The sequence below is a fragment of the Lactuca serriola genome, chromosome 3 (assembly GCF_051521515.1).
Source record: "Lactuca serriola cultivar US96UC23 chromosome 3, Lser_US96UC23_V15, whole genome shotgun sequence".
NCBI lineage: Eukaryota > Viridiplantae > Streptophyta > Magnoliopsida > Asterales > Asteraceae > Lactuca > Lactuca serriola.
This window is the reverse complement of record NC_136410.1, coordinates 76,099,733-76,117,464: the sequence shown is the minus strand read 5'-3', so window position 1 is coordinate 76,117,464 and position 17,732 is coordinate 76,099,733. Positions and strand designations below refer to the sequence as shown.

Here is a 17,732-nt window from a genome sequence, read left to right as displayed (position 1 = left end):
GTTGAATGAATATTTATAAAGTGATCTCTAGGTGTCGTTTTTTTTTTTTTGGCTTGACTTGGGAGTACATTATGATAACGCCATAACGGTGGGTGTTTCACAAAGTATGTTTGCGCAACTTTTAAAATGAAATAAAATATTTGGTAGTGTAAAAAGTAAAATATAAAAAACCATTTAAAGTGCATAGTTTGATACAAAATTGTGATCCTTTACTGAATAAAAATTGTGATCTTTTACTGAATAATAACATAATACCATGTTTTACATTGAGTAATATTATATAAATCAAAATTCTCTGTATCTTATCTTTAGAATACAAATTTGGCAAAATTCTACCCAAATGATTTTTTTTATCATTTCTTTTAATTATGAGATTTATTTATTTATTTATTTTTGGCAACATTGATGTAGGGGAGCAAAATTCTACGTAGTGTATTTAAGTTGAGGCCTGAGGGGATAACATTACTCTTACGTTAGGCAAAACATCAAGGTTTATTAATGACAGGATTGGTTTATGACTTTTTGGAAGAAAAAAAAAAACAGTTTTTAAAAAGTGTTTGGGTTACATTTTGTGGTATGAAAAGTTGAAAAACCAATAAATTAGTTTTAAAAAGTGTTTGGTTTAAGTTTTTAGGGTAAGTTTTTATAAAATACTTTTAAGAAAAGCCGAAAAGTTATGATTCTATAGCTTTTAGAAAACTCTATATTTTGCCTACGTAAAAAGCTCCAAAAACTGTTTCAAACGCTATTTTTAAATACCTAAACACTTTTTTTAGTTTATTTGTTTTTCGAAAAACTAATAAGCTAATAAGTCATTTTTAAAAGCAATCCTAAACATCCACTTAGGTCATGCTATAGAATTAGTACCTTACTCCCTCTCTATTAGCAAATTCATTTGTCTTGTTAAGATTTTAGACTTAATAAGTTCATACTAATAGAAGCTAGAAGATAGACTATTACCCATTTAAGAGAAAAGGAGCATCCATAGTTCCACACTATGTACATCCTCGATAGCCTTCCTTACGAAATTAATTGAAAAACTACCTTCGGGTTCCAACTGCCACCCCACCTTTCTCCTTTGTTAGGGATTAAAAGCATACTAGCCTAGTCAAAGCTTGGACATTTAACCTTAATAAGTCATCAAGGTCCATGTGTCTATCCCTCGATCTATCGTCTATCAAACAATCCTTTTGAACTTCCAACTTGATCAGTCTTGGAAAGTGGATTCCAATGGAATATTGTTGCATCACATCTCATTGCATATATATTTGATATAAATCTATAATTATGTCATATATTTTTTTTGTTGGATTTATTGAAGTTGTCCAATATCATGGAATAATAGTAGAAAACATTTATATATGTATATAATATAATTATATATTATATAAAAAATGTCGTTTTAAATCATGTCTTGAAAAATGTTGTGTCTTATAATTGTCGTAAAACTTGAGGATTGATATTGCCCTATACCGCATCTCAAATTATTTAGAACCTTGAAGGGTATACATGATCCTGAAAGGTGTACCCATACATACTCATAGATTAAATATAGCATAATAATATATGAAACGTTGTCAAATTTTCTTAAGCTCATGGCTCAAATTATAACTAGTAAAGGGGATAGACATATGTAGATTAGTACAAACGGGGGTATCACCATATTTAGGATTCAAAGAGATACCGTATTGGTCGAGCTTTTTTCGATTGTTCCTCTTGATCCATTGAATAGAAAATTTTGTGGCATATCATATAATAGCTAGCAAAACATTACGTAGGAGAATTTAAAATCGGGTTTTATAACCAATGAACCAATCAACCCAATTAATTAAAGCTTTCCTATTCCCGACTAACAACCCAATCAAACAAATTATCAACAATGACATCTATAATCGGTTTAGATCTAGACTCCACATTAGTAAACACCAGGGACTTTGATGACTCCATATTACCCAACATGCAACCATGCAAAGTTTTAACTAAATAGTGAAGTTCTTTTGTTAGTTTTAACTGAATAAAATTCAGTTAGTTGTTAAAGAAAAAAGATATTAAATTTGTTGCCGTTTGACTTCCATTGATATGTATTTGAGTATAATATATTTAAAATTATCTTTCTTTAGTGATTGATGATTTTAGTGTGCTGAATCATTTTAATGTAATGAAATTTGTAATTTTGTTAAGCTAATATTCCTCATAGCAACCTGTTTATTGAGGCGCCGATTTAAACAAAAAAAAATATTCATTCGTATATGGTTACCAACATCTCAAACGATTTCGACAACTAATTTGACTAAAATAAACATATTATACGACCGGTTCAAAATATTTATTAAGTTGAAAAACATTGGTCGATTAAAAATGGTCAATGCAGAAAAGTGGTAAGTTGTTAAATAAATAAATATTTTACAATTTGCATTTTTAGTGAGAATATCACCAAACACATGTCTTGAAAACAATGTTACATACAAAGACTATGTCTTTGATATTTGAAATTGCATTTTATATTTGTTGATAACTTGATATATGTGAGCTTATGACAACCTCTCTCAAAAATAATTTAATAATATGATAGTTGACTCATTTTTTAAGAAATACAATCGACTTATAATATTTTTTATCTTTGTAATTTAGAATTTCAAGGTAGGAAATCTGTACACCTCCTTTGTATATGTGTGTATGTAAGTAGGTATGAATGTATAAATGAGAAGACCAGATACAGTTATCGAAATTTGTAGTAGGAGTAGGGTAATTTATAACAAAAGGTGAAACCTGAAGGTCCAGATTGCAAATTAGAACTTGTGTAGAACACCTACCTCCAACTTTTGTTTCGATCCGACTTTCCGAGTCCCAATTCATATCACTCTTACCGACTTCCAACTCCAGTCAAACCAGCTAATCATAACTACCGGTTTCGATTTCCGACAACTAAATGTCTTCGTTAACCGTCAAAATGATGGCCGGATCTCTCCCTCCGGTGACGGAATCAGTCGGATCTAATGCCAAAGGGCCGGCTGCTGCTTTTGTCAAACCACCTACTCTATCTCTTCAGGTTTTTCTGCTTCATAAACCCTAAGCCTTGTGATCTGATTATATCTGAATATTCTATACATTGATTGATATACGTTGTAACACACAACTCTACAAACACTTAACAGTTTAAAGGAATTAACTCTGTTTTCATATTGCTATGTTGATCTCGATGGTCTATTTTGCAAAACGGTAGTTGATACTTGATACTTGAGGCATTGTAGCCAATTTCAGTTTCATTTCTATGTCAAACGGATTAACTTCAAAAATCATGTCAACGTTTAGTTAGATTTAGCTTTTGAAACATTTGAAAATTATACGAATATTGCAATTCCTTTTTACAGACTCTACTTCTATTTTTATAAATTCATTCCCAAATGATGCAGAAGGTTAGGGTTAAAAAATTGGAAAAGTTACAAGTGTCTACGAAGGTGTCACGAAGAGATTTGGCATTGTTTTTAACTGCTGGATCTCTGAGCGCTGTGACTCTATCATCATCACCTCAGCCAGCTGAAGCACGAATGAGTAAAACTGAGATGAAGAAGATGATATTGGAAAAATTCAAGAAACTCAGGGAGAAAATTGGGTTATCAAAGCCAGAAACCGAAGAAAATGAAAAAGTTCCCGACCCAACTCCGCCAACAGCAAAGAAAGAAGCTCCGGCATCACCAATTCCGTCTGAAAAAGTAATTCCGATTCCACCACTTCCAAATCTACAGAATGATAAGAAAACGGTGGTGGAAGCCACTATACTCCCATGATCATTGTTTCCGAAAACAAAAAGCTCAGGTTAGGCCATGTATTATTTTTCTTACTGAACCAGAGGTGGTTATAATTTGTACTTTTGAAACCATAAATTATGAGTTTTTCTTGTGACACCAACATAATAATATTATCGCTATCGTTGTCACTTTTGTTACTCGATATCTGAGTCAACTCGGATGACTAATGTTTAAGTCAATAGCACTACACGGATCCATTGCTTATATTGTTCAAACTCATGATTTTTTATTCATTATTTTAAGTTATCGTGGCTAAATAAATGATTTTGTGTGCTGAATTTTGTCAAAAACGAATGGGCCGGCCCATTTATCACTTTCTTTTTCAACATAATTGTTTCTAAATTTATGATCCAATGAATTTTGATATTTGTTTGTATTAGAAACAATAGATAGCAAGATTTAAGAGCTAGTTGTTTTAAAGTAAATTAGTAATTTTTCAATATTTATCTAAGTGTATTTTAGTAATCATTATAAAATTAATGAAACGGTTAAAGATTTTGATTAGATCGTTTAACATTTCAAAATTGGCATTTGACAAGGAACTGTAAGTGACTTTTTTTAATGATTGTAACACTTCAACAGAAATAGCAACCTACTTTGCTTAATTCAATTCCAACATTTTAACTAATAGATTCAAAACTCAGTTTAATCATGTGATAACGTTTCTATAACATCATTAACCTAATTAAGTAATAAATTAAAGTAATCATCCTAACTTTTGACTTTAAGCTTACAGAACTACAAAGTAACTTTTAGATTTGGTTTTCAATCCAACTTTTATTAAATTCCTTATTGTAGTTTTATGATGCTTATTAATATATTTTACTTGGAATATTTAAACTAATATCACCATTTGATTTGACATTTAACAAACTGGTTATTATTTTGGTTAATCACAAAAATGACTTTGAGTTTCGCAACTAATCGCGAGATACAAATTGCATAATTGCTCAACACACACACACAAAAAAAAAAAAAAAACCCTCAAATATTTAAGCAATTTCCAATTTTCTTTTTCAAATTGTAAGGGTTGTTTTATATTTGGAAGTAATTTCGATTTATTTTTAGAATCTCGCAACTGATCACTAAAAAGTAGATGGTTACTTTTGTGGTGGATGAAAAATACGATAAATTTGTGTAATATGACAAAATAGAATGATTATTTATGTGAAATTCCTTTTTTGTTTTCTGTTACCTTTTTCCTTCCCGTTAATTTTCTTGTCCATTGGGGTGATAAAATCATAGGAATTAGTTTGTCTCGACTTGGGTAATTACTTGTTCGATTTGAATTCTTATACTCGATAAGCAACTCCATCGCAGCGAATCTTGAATAGAAGTAATAATATGGTATTAAAAAGATAAAAAAAAACATATCTTATAAAGACCTATGTCTTGTCATTTGAAAATATAGCATAAATGAACAAATTAATCCTATGAATTTAGATAATATAAACGTTATTATTTAAGTCTTAAAGATAACATTATAAAAGGTTTGGAAAGGATTGATGGTTTACACTTTACACATGTCCATTTGATGTGGTTGAAATGTGTTATAATTTCTAACGAATAAGATGGTGACAATTAATCTCGAATTTTTTTTAGCTCGTTCCATGGTTGTCGCATATCACTTCTATCATTTTCCTATTGCACCATAATCTATTAGCGAAACATCCAAAGCATGATGGATACATTTGTGATAAATTGTTTATTGTTATTCTAATATCTCAGCTTATATGATTAAAAAAATCAACATATGAAATAGAATATATTTAATTCAAAGGAAAATATACAACATTTATTGAAAGCCGTTTAATTCAAATATTTGTTGCTGCTGGTTTTAATATCATCCGTCATGAAATCATCACGGGTGTCAATAGAGATTTATACTATGATCTAATACAACTTAGGTGATTCATAAAATATATTTGTATATAAAACGAATTTGATTTTGGAAACCGTAAAATATGGGAACCAAGGGGGCTACACAGAGTCCATAGCGTTGGACAACTCAAGTTGTCTTGACAACCAAGGCGTCTAGCAGCGCAAGCTACCCTAGCGAAGCTGGCACCCGAAACTGTCTTGACAACCAAGTTTCATGTGGTAGCTTCGATTCGAGTTGTCTGAATATTTTTTCTATGATCATTTTTTCAGACCTCTAAACCGCAAATTTGGTTGATCTTATCAATATTTTGGATGGATGGGTATATATGATCATAGTTTGTTAGTTTTCATTCTCTCTTACGACATCTTAAAATCAATATACTCCCCTAATCCCCTAAAACATGAAGTGTCCCTACATATTATCCTAAATTGAATTTCTTGTTAACTCGTATACGGAAGAGAAATATCAATAAGAAAAGTGAACCGACACAATTCTTGAAAAATCAAGATTCTTCATTATTAAAACCCTTTTTGCGCCCCTATTTCTAACTTTTATAGCATCATAAATACTTGTATTTAAGATGGAGATTTGTTTCATTGATGTCGCTTGAGGACAATTTCAAGCATTTTTTTAAGACGTTTTTTGGATTTTTCAAAGAAGAAATCTGATTAGTGTGTGGGTAGGAGATAGATGGTGATGGTGGTGTACCATGGAAGTTGACGGTGGTTTGGTGGGTGGATGTACAGTGGCTATGGACTGTGGACGAAGGTAAATGATGGTTGTGGAGTGTGAAAGGTGGTGATTCTTTACCACCAGGAACATATTAAAGATTTATTAAATCTTAAACAAAATTAACTAGTTTATAGGTTAACTCCTACGTTGACTTATTTTGTTTTATAATACCCAGCATTTTTTTAACACAATATATATTATTTTGATTTGTTCAGTTTAAACCTATTTGTTATCCGGGGAAAATTACTTACGAGCCCAACGAAGTTTTCAAACCGTTTAAAAAACCCCAATCATTTTTTGTCTGTTCAAAAAAACCCAACAAACTTAACATTTTGTCTAAAAAGTCAAGTAAGTTACACTTTCCTGAAAGTCAAATAAGAGAAACAGATGACGTGACTTATTACCATATCGGAAAAATGACTTGTTAGACCAACGAAGTTTCCAAAACGTTTAAAAAACTCCAATCATATTTTGACTATTCAAAAAAAACCTAAAGAACTTAAACAAAACAAAATTAGGATTTTTTGAACGGTTTGGAACTTTGTTGGACTTTTTAGAAAAAATGTTAAGTTTGTTGGGTTTTTTTTTAACAGACAAAACATGATTGCGTTTTTTTGAATGGTTTGGAAACTTCGTTGGGCTTTTAAGTCATTTTCCCTTTGTTATTCTATATTATTATTTGATGATTTGATGTGGACTTTATGTTTAATAGGATGATTATGATGCCTTAATGCTTTAATTATAAGTTTATGACGATTATGCTAAGTGGTTATGATGTTTTACATTCGTAGATGGTAAATACATGTTTTATGAAATTTCATGTTAAATGATGTTAGCCGAGTTAATCGTGTACATATTGTATCCCATGCATGAGATTTGTAGGTAAGATGACTTTGTGTGGTCCACATAATTTACAATGTTTTCGATGATCATTCCCCATGCACATTGTGTATTCTTGCGGTTGTTTCATCCCTAAGCGCGAAATAAATCATGGTACTCACTAACTCACATATATGGTTGCATCATCCATGGTATCCACAAACACAAATTGGATCATATTGTTGCCATTCATCTACTTCATCACTCACGTACCATTGGCTTGCTTCTTTTCTAGGTGAAGTTGTGCACACCGACACCTAGGATGGGCTTAAAAAGAGGGATAATTTGTTATCTGTTGATTCAAGAGGTGTCAATCTTTTGTGAAGTGGGGCCAATTACTTATATAATATCAATACATGCAAAAATAAAAATTATACATATTTAATAGGTGTAGCCACTCCAAGTGGTGCCATACACCCCACTACCAAAGGGTAGCTCCGCCACTGCATATCTGAACAATATATAGTTGTCCCCATGAATTTCATGCATGTGATGCAACACGTACATAGTTAACTTAATATCTTTGACATCATTTAGCATGTAATTTTGTGAAATAGAACTTTCGTGTCTAAGCATACAAAGCACCATACTCATTATATTCACCATAAACTCGTCATCAAATGATCATAGTCATCATAATAACCATAAACACATCATATCAAACATTGTATAACAATAATAATGTTTAAACCGAAAAAAAATTTCAAATTGTTAGGTATTTTGTAAAATAAAATATTAGGTCTTTTGTGAAAAAATGTGTAACACCTGGGTCTTGGAGGTACTCATTTACAGGTTTTTTAGCCTTTGGGATGAGGGTCACGACGTGAGACATGGTGGTCACATCGTGATTGACCATTGACCATCAACAGGGGCCTGCGGCAAAGCGGTTCAAGCCCGCTGATTCGAGATCTGGAGGACAGAGGGAAAACTCTTTTTATAAAACATTTGTTTTGAAAAAAATTCTACCAAACCCTCAGTTTGAGTTCAGGCACACCCGAGAGTATGTTTGAATCCCTCAAACTAAGGCTCTGATACCAACTTGTAACGTTCCAAAAATCAAGATTAAAAATTTCAATTTTTAAACTAATGAAACCATCATCCAAACAACATCATAGAAATCATGGTGAATCAAAGTGTATAAATATCATCCAAGTACATCAGTGTAATATAAAAATGTGAAATGATGTGGTGTGTGCACTGCAATCTTCTCGGGATCTTCCCCTTCGAACCAGAAGTACCTGAAACATAAACTGAAAACTATAAGCACAAAGCTTAGTAAGTTTCCCAAAATACCACATACAATACATATCAAACATATAATGGTCCCCGCCTGTCATCGGGCCCCGTCCGGCATTGAGCCCTGCTTAGTAAACTGATTTATTAGTCATTAGACCCCGCCTGGCATCAGGCCCTACCCGTTATACATATAAACAAATAAACATATAATCAAATAAAACATGTAATAATCATAAAGACAAATTACATACAGGTTAGTCATCGGGCCCCGCTTGGTAAACATATAAACACATAACACATGCAAGAGTCACACAGACAACTAGCATCCTAACATATCAAACCATGGGCCGACATTGGTGCCTTCGACCCGCTAAACACAGTGAGAAAACTCACCTTAAGCTACATAATCACTCGGATAAAATCTCAGTCTGCTTGTCTAGAATATCCCCCGCTAACATCATGAAATAAATATCCAATTAAGAATTGGATCTCGACCCATAATCAAGAATCTAAGTCACTTGACCAATATCCAGGGTAAAATACCATTTTACCCTTTCCCTTACTTGGCCCAAAATCAAGGCCCAACCCATTACTTAAAAGGCCCAAATTCCTAAATGACATCCTAAGGCCCAATTTCCAAATTGGGCCCAAAATCACCATGGACACAATACCAAGAAAACCTATAGCCTAATCGTGGACCAAATTCAGAATTCCAAGGTCCCAATAAGGCCCAAACCCTAAAAGCCCAAGATATGGCCTAAAACCGAAAAAGTCAGTATGTTGAGTACACGGGGGATACTCAGCACGTACGCTAAGCGTACTCCTTTCGGGGCTAGTACGCGCAGCATACCAACTGGGTATGCCCAACCCAACCCATTAAGCTCTTAAATGGTTAAGCCAACATGTTAAACTCTCAAATCTGTCTCTAAATGGCAACTTAATACGTAAAATTGGCAACTTTAGACCCATTCATGGATTAATGGGGCCCAATACTCAAAAAAAGCTATATAAGAACCTTAACACTTGCATGGACCAATATATTACATAAAGATTTCATTTTTATGGACAAGGGACCTCAATGGAGCTAAGATCTAACATCCATGGCTTCTGGAGTAGAACAAAGGGTCAAATTTAACTTAAAAGACCTAAAAATGCATAAATAACACCATAAAATGGATCTAACATAAAGGACCATCAAGATGAGAGCTTTTTACCTCAAAAGGCTTGCTAAGGTGAAGATAACTCTAGATCTACAAGCTCAAGCTACTCCCAATCAACCTCCAAGTGTTCCTCCTCTTCTTCGTCACCACAAAATACGAACATACTCACTTTCAAGCTCAAATCTCACCAAATACACTTAGGGTTTGTTATTAGGGCATAAGGTGATGAAGGCTATTCAATAGAGTGTCCAAGACTGAGATATTTTGTTTAAATAGGGTGCAAACCCTAAAAATTAGGGTTTGACCCTGCACTACGTATGTCAGGCGTACTCCATGTACGCCCCGCATATGTGGATGAAACTCACAATTTGGAACAAGCTATTATGCTAAGCGTACTAAGAGTACGCCCCGCGTACTAGCTAGAGACTAGAATGTAATGATTTTTTTCAATAAGGGGCTAAAGGAAACATACAAAAATTTGGAGTGTTAAACTCTAACGGCGTCGGTTAACATCGTAACCTTCCTCGGCAGTGAGTCACAATCCTCCTCCAATTGATGTATGTGATCCTCGTGGCGTGCCACACGCGGAACTAACACTGAAATCGCTCGATTTTTGGGATCCTCAGGGTTAGGGTCGCATCTTATAGCCTGGGATGACTCTCCGATCTCGTAGTGGCCAATGTTGTTCTCCCGGATCCACTCGTCTACTTGGGGCATCCATTTATGGGTAGGCCGGGGTTTCTTGGATGGATTTGGGAATGATAGGGGTGAGGTTGCACTCTTTCGGGATGAAATAGGAATGGATTTTTTGGGGGTGTAGATCACTCAGGGTCCTCAGGCGTATACACTGGAAGGCTAGTCTGAGGATGGAGACTCCGATGATGGCTCTGACTCAAGAGTGTCCTCCTCCTAAGTCTCAGGATGTCCATCACTGTGGGATGACAAGACGGGATATGGTGAGCTATCACCCGGATCTCCTCCTGTCTGATCGTCGTGCAGATCCTCTTCTAGTGCCTCCTCGTCCTCATAGGGCCCCACGTCCTCAATAAACTCCATATCAGTGGGGTTAGGTGGCCTTGGCATTCACAAATCGTACACTGCCTCCTCTGTTACTCGGGAGTGCGTGACCACCTTATCTCCCTCTAGGTAAGGATGAGAAAACTAATCCCAGATATCCTCCATGGATAGCTCCTAATGATGATGCCTACTCTGACCGCCCTGCATAAGACATCCAAAAGGGTTAGATTATTATGATAGATAAGAGTAAAATTGTAATACGTATAATTATATAATTATAAGTATATAGTAGATAATATTTTATTTACTATGATTTTCTCGTAAGGGTCTGTCGGGTAAGCATTGCCTAGATTATTATCCTTGAGCTATAAATGGATCTCTCTAAGTAGTAAGTCGGAATCGATCCTAAGAACTCTACGACATAAATCCTTAACTTCTCTCGGCGTATCACTATATATGGATCTAGTCCTCGGGGGAGTCGATTAGTGCTACTGATCCGAATATCTTCTAGTCGTAGACTTCGTCCTAATTTCTTAACTAGGCGCACTAGCTATTGATCCATAAATCCTTAAGCGTTTAGATTGTCAACTACGACATCTAGGTTTGAACGTGCATCAGTCAAACCATAATAAAACTTAGATTCACATTCAAAGTCTAGTTGTGGGTCGGTTGCAGTACTAGCTAAACGTAGGATTCATTTTTGACCTAAAATCTTAAGTTGTGATTTGAATGGATAATCTTTTTAACATGAGGGTGTATTTATAAGAGTTTACACAACTCTTTATCTGATTAATGTTTGGTTGGGTATTTTATTTAATCCTATCTTTGTCTACTTTTAAACTACAAGTATCGACCAGTTAGGAAAAGTCAAAGGGCAAGACTAATTTGGCATATAACTGTTCTGAAATCCAAAAACCCTATCGACAATTTTTCACAGTCTAGACACCTCACCAAGAGTAATGTATCCGTACAATGATTATTAATAATACTTTTATTAGGTTTGAATAATTCAGAGTTTTTATGCCCTTGGCTATATTCTTATTTCCTTAGGAATTACTAGTTTGCTATAACCTGGGGCTCTGATAACAATCTGTCACACCCTACCCAACCATTGGCAAAAACACCAGGCAGTGCGACGTAGGGATAATTGGATCTCGGCAATAGGTACAATCAAACACAAACGTATATTTTAAATATTTATTTATTATTGATTTTTGAAGGATTACATTGTTTTTGAGACAGACACAAACTCCTAAAAATATGATGGGTTTTGTACAAACAATCCTATGTGTGCACGCAACCCTAGAATTGGATCTATGTTTTCACTATTTGATACACAACATTATGAACACTTGAAGAACCCTAAAAGGGTTCTAGGAATTTCGAAATCCACAAGGAAATATGAAATACATACCTCTTGTTGTTATATTGTAATAACAACTTAGATCTTGAATCTTCTTGTCTTTGAAAGCAAGTACCACAAGTGTAGTACCTCCAATGGCTCACAAACACCAAGAGCAAATGGAGAGGTAATAGAGAGAGGGAAGAGGTGTGAAATTCGTCCCTAGGAACCCTAGACAAGGCATGGACGAATTTCATTAGTCAGGGGGTCTTTATATAGGTGTAGGGATTAGGGTTTCGGTCCTTATCCTTATCTAGTTGCTTGCCCACTAAGTAACAATAAGATAAGCCCTGAAAACCCTTATCCTTTATCCTTTGGACGATTTCAAGGATCCTTATCTCCTTGAATTCCTTCAACCCATATTTAGGATAACCATTACCATATTTTGTAACTATCACATAATTATAATTCAGCCCCTCTAGTTTAATTAATTACACTTGATCACAAAATTAATTCTTAATTAATTATTGACTGATATTAATTAAACAAATATGAATTCTCCTTTAATATATTATTCTTATAACATATTAATAAATCATAATAACCTCTTTCTCTATTATTTCTCCAGTCAAGTTGCTTTGGTGAAGGCAACCCAAAAGGACCATGCACAATCGGGTCAAGTACTTGACAAATATGGTTACGGGCTTAGACACTAATCCAACAGTCTCCCAATTGGATAAGTCTAGTAATTATAATAGTAAGTACTACCCGATTAGCAATCGTATAGACGTGATACATGGATTGAAATCATTCTCTCAGTCTATGTGTTGTTTCCCGATTTCTGATTTACGACGACTGACTAATTAAACAAATCAAATTAGCCCTAGCCCGACCGAGCATTTATGTTTGTCATCACTAAATCATCAAGGGGCCCACAGATATCGCTTTTATCCCAATTTGGGTAAAAGAAACGGATAAACTTCGACTCAATGCTTGCTTGCACTCACTCAGCAAATCACACACAACAATAACCAATTCGCAAGATACAACTCACACATCTCGGTTTCAAAAATACAAGATATTATCGTCTCACCAATTGCTCGTGATAAAATCCATGAAGCGATCCAAGTGAGCGTGGGTTTAATCCAATGCTCAAAATCATATTCATAAGCACTCATGAACGTTGCAGACCACCTTTTCTATGTCTAATACACTTTAGACAATCTACAAACCAATTCATGATAGTCTTCATTCATACCTACTTCCAACATATGAACGACTGCGGACGGTTTGAATAATTCGATTATTCTTAATAAACTCAATTATTCTGAAAGTCAAAACATGCAAAGAGAAACACAATGATAATACTTAATCTTATATGACCCCAAACTTGTGAGTATAAATAAAACACATTTATTTAATCGCCATATTGATTACTCATTATCCATTGATTAATGTTTCAGATAATCAACTTTATAACTCGAATCATAACCACAATTGTCCCATGCTCCAAGCATGCACACTTTGGTTTCCTATGGTCCATACTTTGTGAAATAGATCAATTGAAAAACTTTTCAAATGAAACTCATTTCACAATCCCCAATCCTTATAATTAGTGTAAGAATACCAGATTCTTGCCACCTTTTAGAATATGTCAAATTCTAATATTTTATGCAATGATCCTCTTGTGAAGTCATGGCACAAAAATCACAAGGACTCGGCCAACGAAATCACAAGGTACTCTATCAAAAATTGTTACAGAACAATTCTATAGATGTGATGTCTCTCACTCAAAGTACATTCCTTTGAACATCCTTTTGCATAAAATTTTCTAATCTAGACATAAATTCTTAATTTCCAACTCCCAATTATGGAAACATTTCCATATTTACCATATGACAACTCATTCTTAATAGAATCTTGTCTATTCATAATAATGTCGATATGGTCCATTCAATACCATACTTCCAACTACTCACAAGCGACCATTCCTCAGCGAACTTTTGGATCGTCCTTTAACAGTTGTTTAATTATCTTAGTCAAAACCGATTCTTGTCCTGTTTCCTTCTTAATGCGCTAGACATTTGGAAAAATTTTATAATGGTCAAATATTATAGCACTTGCAATCGATCCTTTACCCGAAGCCTATGGGACACGATGCTTAATGTCTTACATAAATATATGATACTCTATCAATCTTCTGCCATAATATTTTATGTGTCACGTTCTTACAATTCAAACTAAGAAGAGGGATACCATAATCATAATCGAAATTTAAGAAGACATTATGTATCCTTTGACTAAATTTATTAAAATTTCTCAATCTAAGCTTTAGATTTTGAACGGAGTACAATATTCTCTCCCTTAATTATAGACAACCAACTTTTCAACTCTTACAACTTTGCAAAGTATAACTCTTGTTTTCTATAATTAATATTGCTAACTGGCAATACTTACCATAATAATCATGCTCCCACTTACATGATGATTGTTTCTTTACCAGCATAACACTTATGCTCCCACTAGCTTTGACATGTATTCAGAAATCAGCTGAACTTCTAGAAAACAATTTCTTAAGTTCATATTTCTAATACTAGATGCTTCGATAAGACTTTATCTAAGCTTCTCAACCTCATACACTTTTCCTTGGACAACTCATATGTATATGTCTAAACGATTCTAGGACTCATATCAACAAGTCTAAAATGTTCAGACCCATTTGCCATTTCCCACAATTCGAACTATGAAGAGGTATGCCGTAATCATAGTTGAATTTGAGAAACCCAAATCGCATAATGCTATCTTCAAAGTCTCTCTTAGTGGTGTATACATTCACATCCATGTGAATTCATCATAACCATAATCTCAAGATAATGTTAGTGACAAATCCAAACTCTTATGGATAGAACTTGTTCTTCTTAATTTCTTGTCATCAAGGGTCCCACCATTACTTCCAAGTTATTGAGCAGCTCACCCCTTCATTTCAATGTACTTTCCATTGAACAAGGTGTCTTGCCCCTATACAATTCGTTGAGAACTCGTAGAATTCACGTATACAGAAAACTCAATTGGAATGGCACAGAAAACAAAATAGTGTCAACATGATAGGTTGTAAACCTCAAGTCGTGCGCTAGTGATGATTGATAAGGTTTATTCTTGATTTGTTCTTGAAACCTTTCAAGACTATTAAGACTCCCACTGACTCCTTGACATATAAGATTCTCTTGTCAACAAACATTTCTTGAAAAACAAATATTCAAGAGTTAGTGTAGCTTTTATCAAGACAAAACACTTCACAAAATTTGTCCTAGTTGGTCTTTGTCTTATCCAAGACATCACAACTTTCCACATTTGATGAATGTTATAAACCTTCTTAAGACTTGTCACTCAATGTTACAATCTTAACTCTAAGACTTGTTTTGGAATGAAGTATGATTGGCTTCTTGATTTAACTATTTCTTCAATTCTTGATTCCTATTCTTAGACATACAATTGCACTAAGACTCACTTAGAGGATTAATTGAGATATGGTTCTTCATCATTAAGACCTATCATAAAACATAATAAAAGGTACTCTCCCTTCTTCTTAGAATATAGAAACTTTTACCTTTCTGCCTACTTGATTCTTCTTATTCGTTCTGCTATTGATTGAAACTTTTTCAATCAATTCAAAATTACACTTAATCTCATAAGTATAATCATATTTACTTAACCTTAGTAAATCATGACGAATGTCTTTGTTACTCTTGTGGTGGATTTGATCAACACACAAATTTTTGTACTTGATCTCCTAGTCCTACACTTGACACTTTGTCAAAGAATTTGTCTAAATTTCCAAATATGAAATTTCTCATTCATCATGCAATCAAGTCGTATGATTCCAAGTTTCTAGCCAATTGAAACTTGGGCGATGAGAAACTTTCCCTATTTGGTAAATTCTTGACCTTTCCACAAATAATACAATTAAGAATCAAATCCATTATTGCTAATAATAGAAACTTACAAACATCAATTTTTTATACACGCCATTGCAAGGATAAATAAATAATATAAAATCAAAATTTATTTTTATTGCGAAAAAATTTGTCCTTACAATGCAATTTAATTGAAAAACTATGTTAATACATATTTCTTAGCAATCTTATTCTAACTCCAAGTAGTATCTCAAGATTCTAACCTTCAAGTAATGCGATCGAAATCCATTTCTTCATGATTAGATTCTGCTCACTTCTTCCCTTAAGCTTCCTCTCTTTTCTTTAATCCTATAAAACATCGAAATGTAATCTTATCACATTATGTATTAAGAATCTAGAATAGGAACTTAAAAGAGTTAGTTAATGGATTTTACCTAAAGTAGAGCCATACGTTTTGACTCTCCCATCTCTTAGATCTCTTAGGTAAATAGGGCAGCTTCGTCTCCAATGCCCCTTCTCTTGGCAATAAAAGCAAATTGACTCTTCTGGAATAACACACGGAACTACTTCTGACTTTGCCTTTCTCTTATGATCAAACTTTTCGATCATGGCATGCCTTTCGTTGCCATTGCCTATATCCGTAGAGGTCTGGAAGGCAGATTCACCAATTAACTTTGCTTTTTCAGTGCGCCAAATCATTGCTGATTCAGTAGCAATAATCATATAGGTGAGATCGATGAGGGTTACGTCATGGTTCATCATATAGCACTCTCTTACGAACTCACTATATGAGTCAGGAAGTGATCGAAGGACTCAGTCAACAGCCAGCTCCTCACTGACAACAGATCCCAACATTCTTAACCTATCAATGTGTGACTTCATCTCTAGGACGTGTGCACACACTGACTTTCCTTCTTCATGTTTACTTGCCAAAAGGACTTGAGTGAGTTTGAACTTTTCAATCCTTTGAACTTGTGGGTTAGGGAGAATAATAGGAGGAGGTGGAGGAAGTGAAGCATGATCTCTTGTTCCCTGATCGAATCGTAGAATATCATCTTCATGTGAAAAGCTTGTTCCACGGGATTTGGGAAGACCATAGTTGTCATACTTTGACATCTACAAAACGAGAGAAAAATTCAAGTTAGTTGATTGATTGAATCCTTAATAAATCACCCAAATGAGATATTAAGGGTAGGACCCAACATAATACTCTACAATTTGGGAGAGGGATGTTGTAACCCAAATTGCAGAACATTTGAAGGTAAGTGAATGGCGATTCACTAATTTCCACCATGAAAAACGAAAAAGAAATTTAATTTTTAAATCTATTGAAAATTCCTAGATCTTTTGAGATTCATTGAACTTTTCAATGGCATGTTTAAATCTCGATATGCCCCTCGATTTGTGACTGAGATGCCGCGGATCACAAAACAGAGTGTGAATAACCATGCAAACTTACATGGTGCCCCCAATGTTATAGTCACCTATTCGATGTGCCGGTTAACCACACACGCTCCACCGAACTATGACAAACAATGAGTCACCCTTTGCTACCTTTGCTTAGAACCATTTAGTGTGTCGGTTAACCATACGCGCTCCACTAACGTCTTCGCACGGGCACAAAGTGTAATTTCATGGAATTGCATCAATTCACTTTTGCCTAAAGTAACTAAGATTGAGAATTTTGTAAAAACATTTAGTTACTTTATACTTCATTATACTTTTAATGGAAAGGGTTTGCCTTATCTTACCTGTTCGGCA

At 34.3% G+C, this 17,732-nt stretch overlaps 1 protein-coding gene across 2 annotated transcripts; it reads left to right on the top strand.

Annotated features, from left to right (window-relative positions):
* The first annotated feature begins 2,743 nt into the window (after nt 1–2,743).
* Nucleotides 2,744–3,946, top strand: LOC145092671 (uncharacterized). Of its 2 annotated transcripts, none has more exons than XM_079030636.1 (2): nt 2,744–3,049; nt 3,417–3,946. In XM_079030636.1, the coding sequence occupies exons 1-2, from the start codon at nt 2,930–2,932 to the stop codon at nt 3,786–3,788; spliced, it is 492 nt and encodes a 163-aa protein (XP_078886762.1). In that variant the 5' UTR covers nt 2,744–2,929; the 3' UTR covers nt 3,789–3,946. The 2 variants fall into 2 exon arrangements, with proteins under 2 accessions (XP_078886762.1, XP_078886760.1); XM_079030634.1 differs by having other exon boundaries at nt 2,751–3,049; nt 3,414–3,946.
* The last annotated feature ends 13,786 nt before the right edge of the window (nt 3,947–17,732 follow it).

Excerpts from the sequence above, each read along its gene's own strand:
- LOC145092671 (XM_079030634.1), top strand. The coding sequence starts at position 2,930 with ATGTCTTCGTTAACCGTCAAAATGATGGCCGGATCTCTCCCTCCGGTG. Across the intron at positions 3,050-3,413 it reads CACCTACTCTATCTCTTCAG|AAGGTTAGGGTTAAAAAATT; the intron begins GTTTTTCTGCTT and ends CAAATGATGCAG.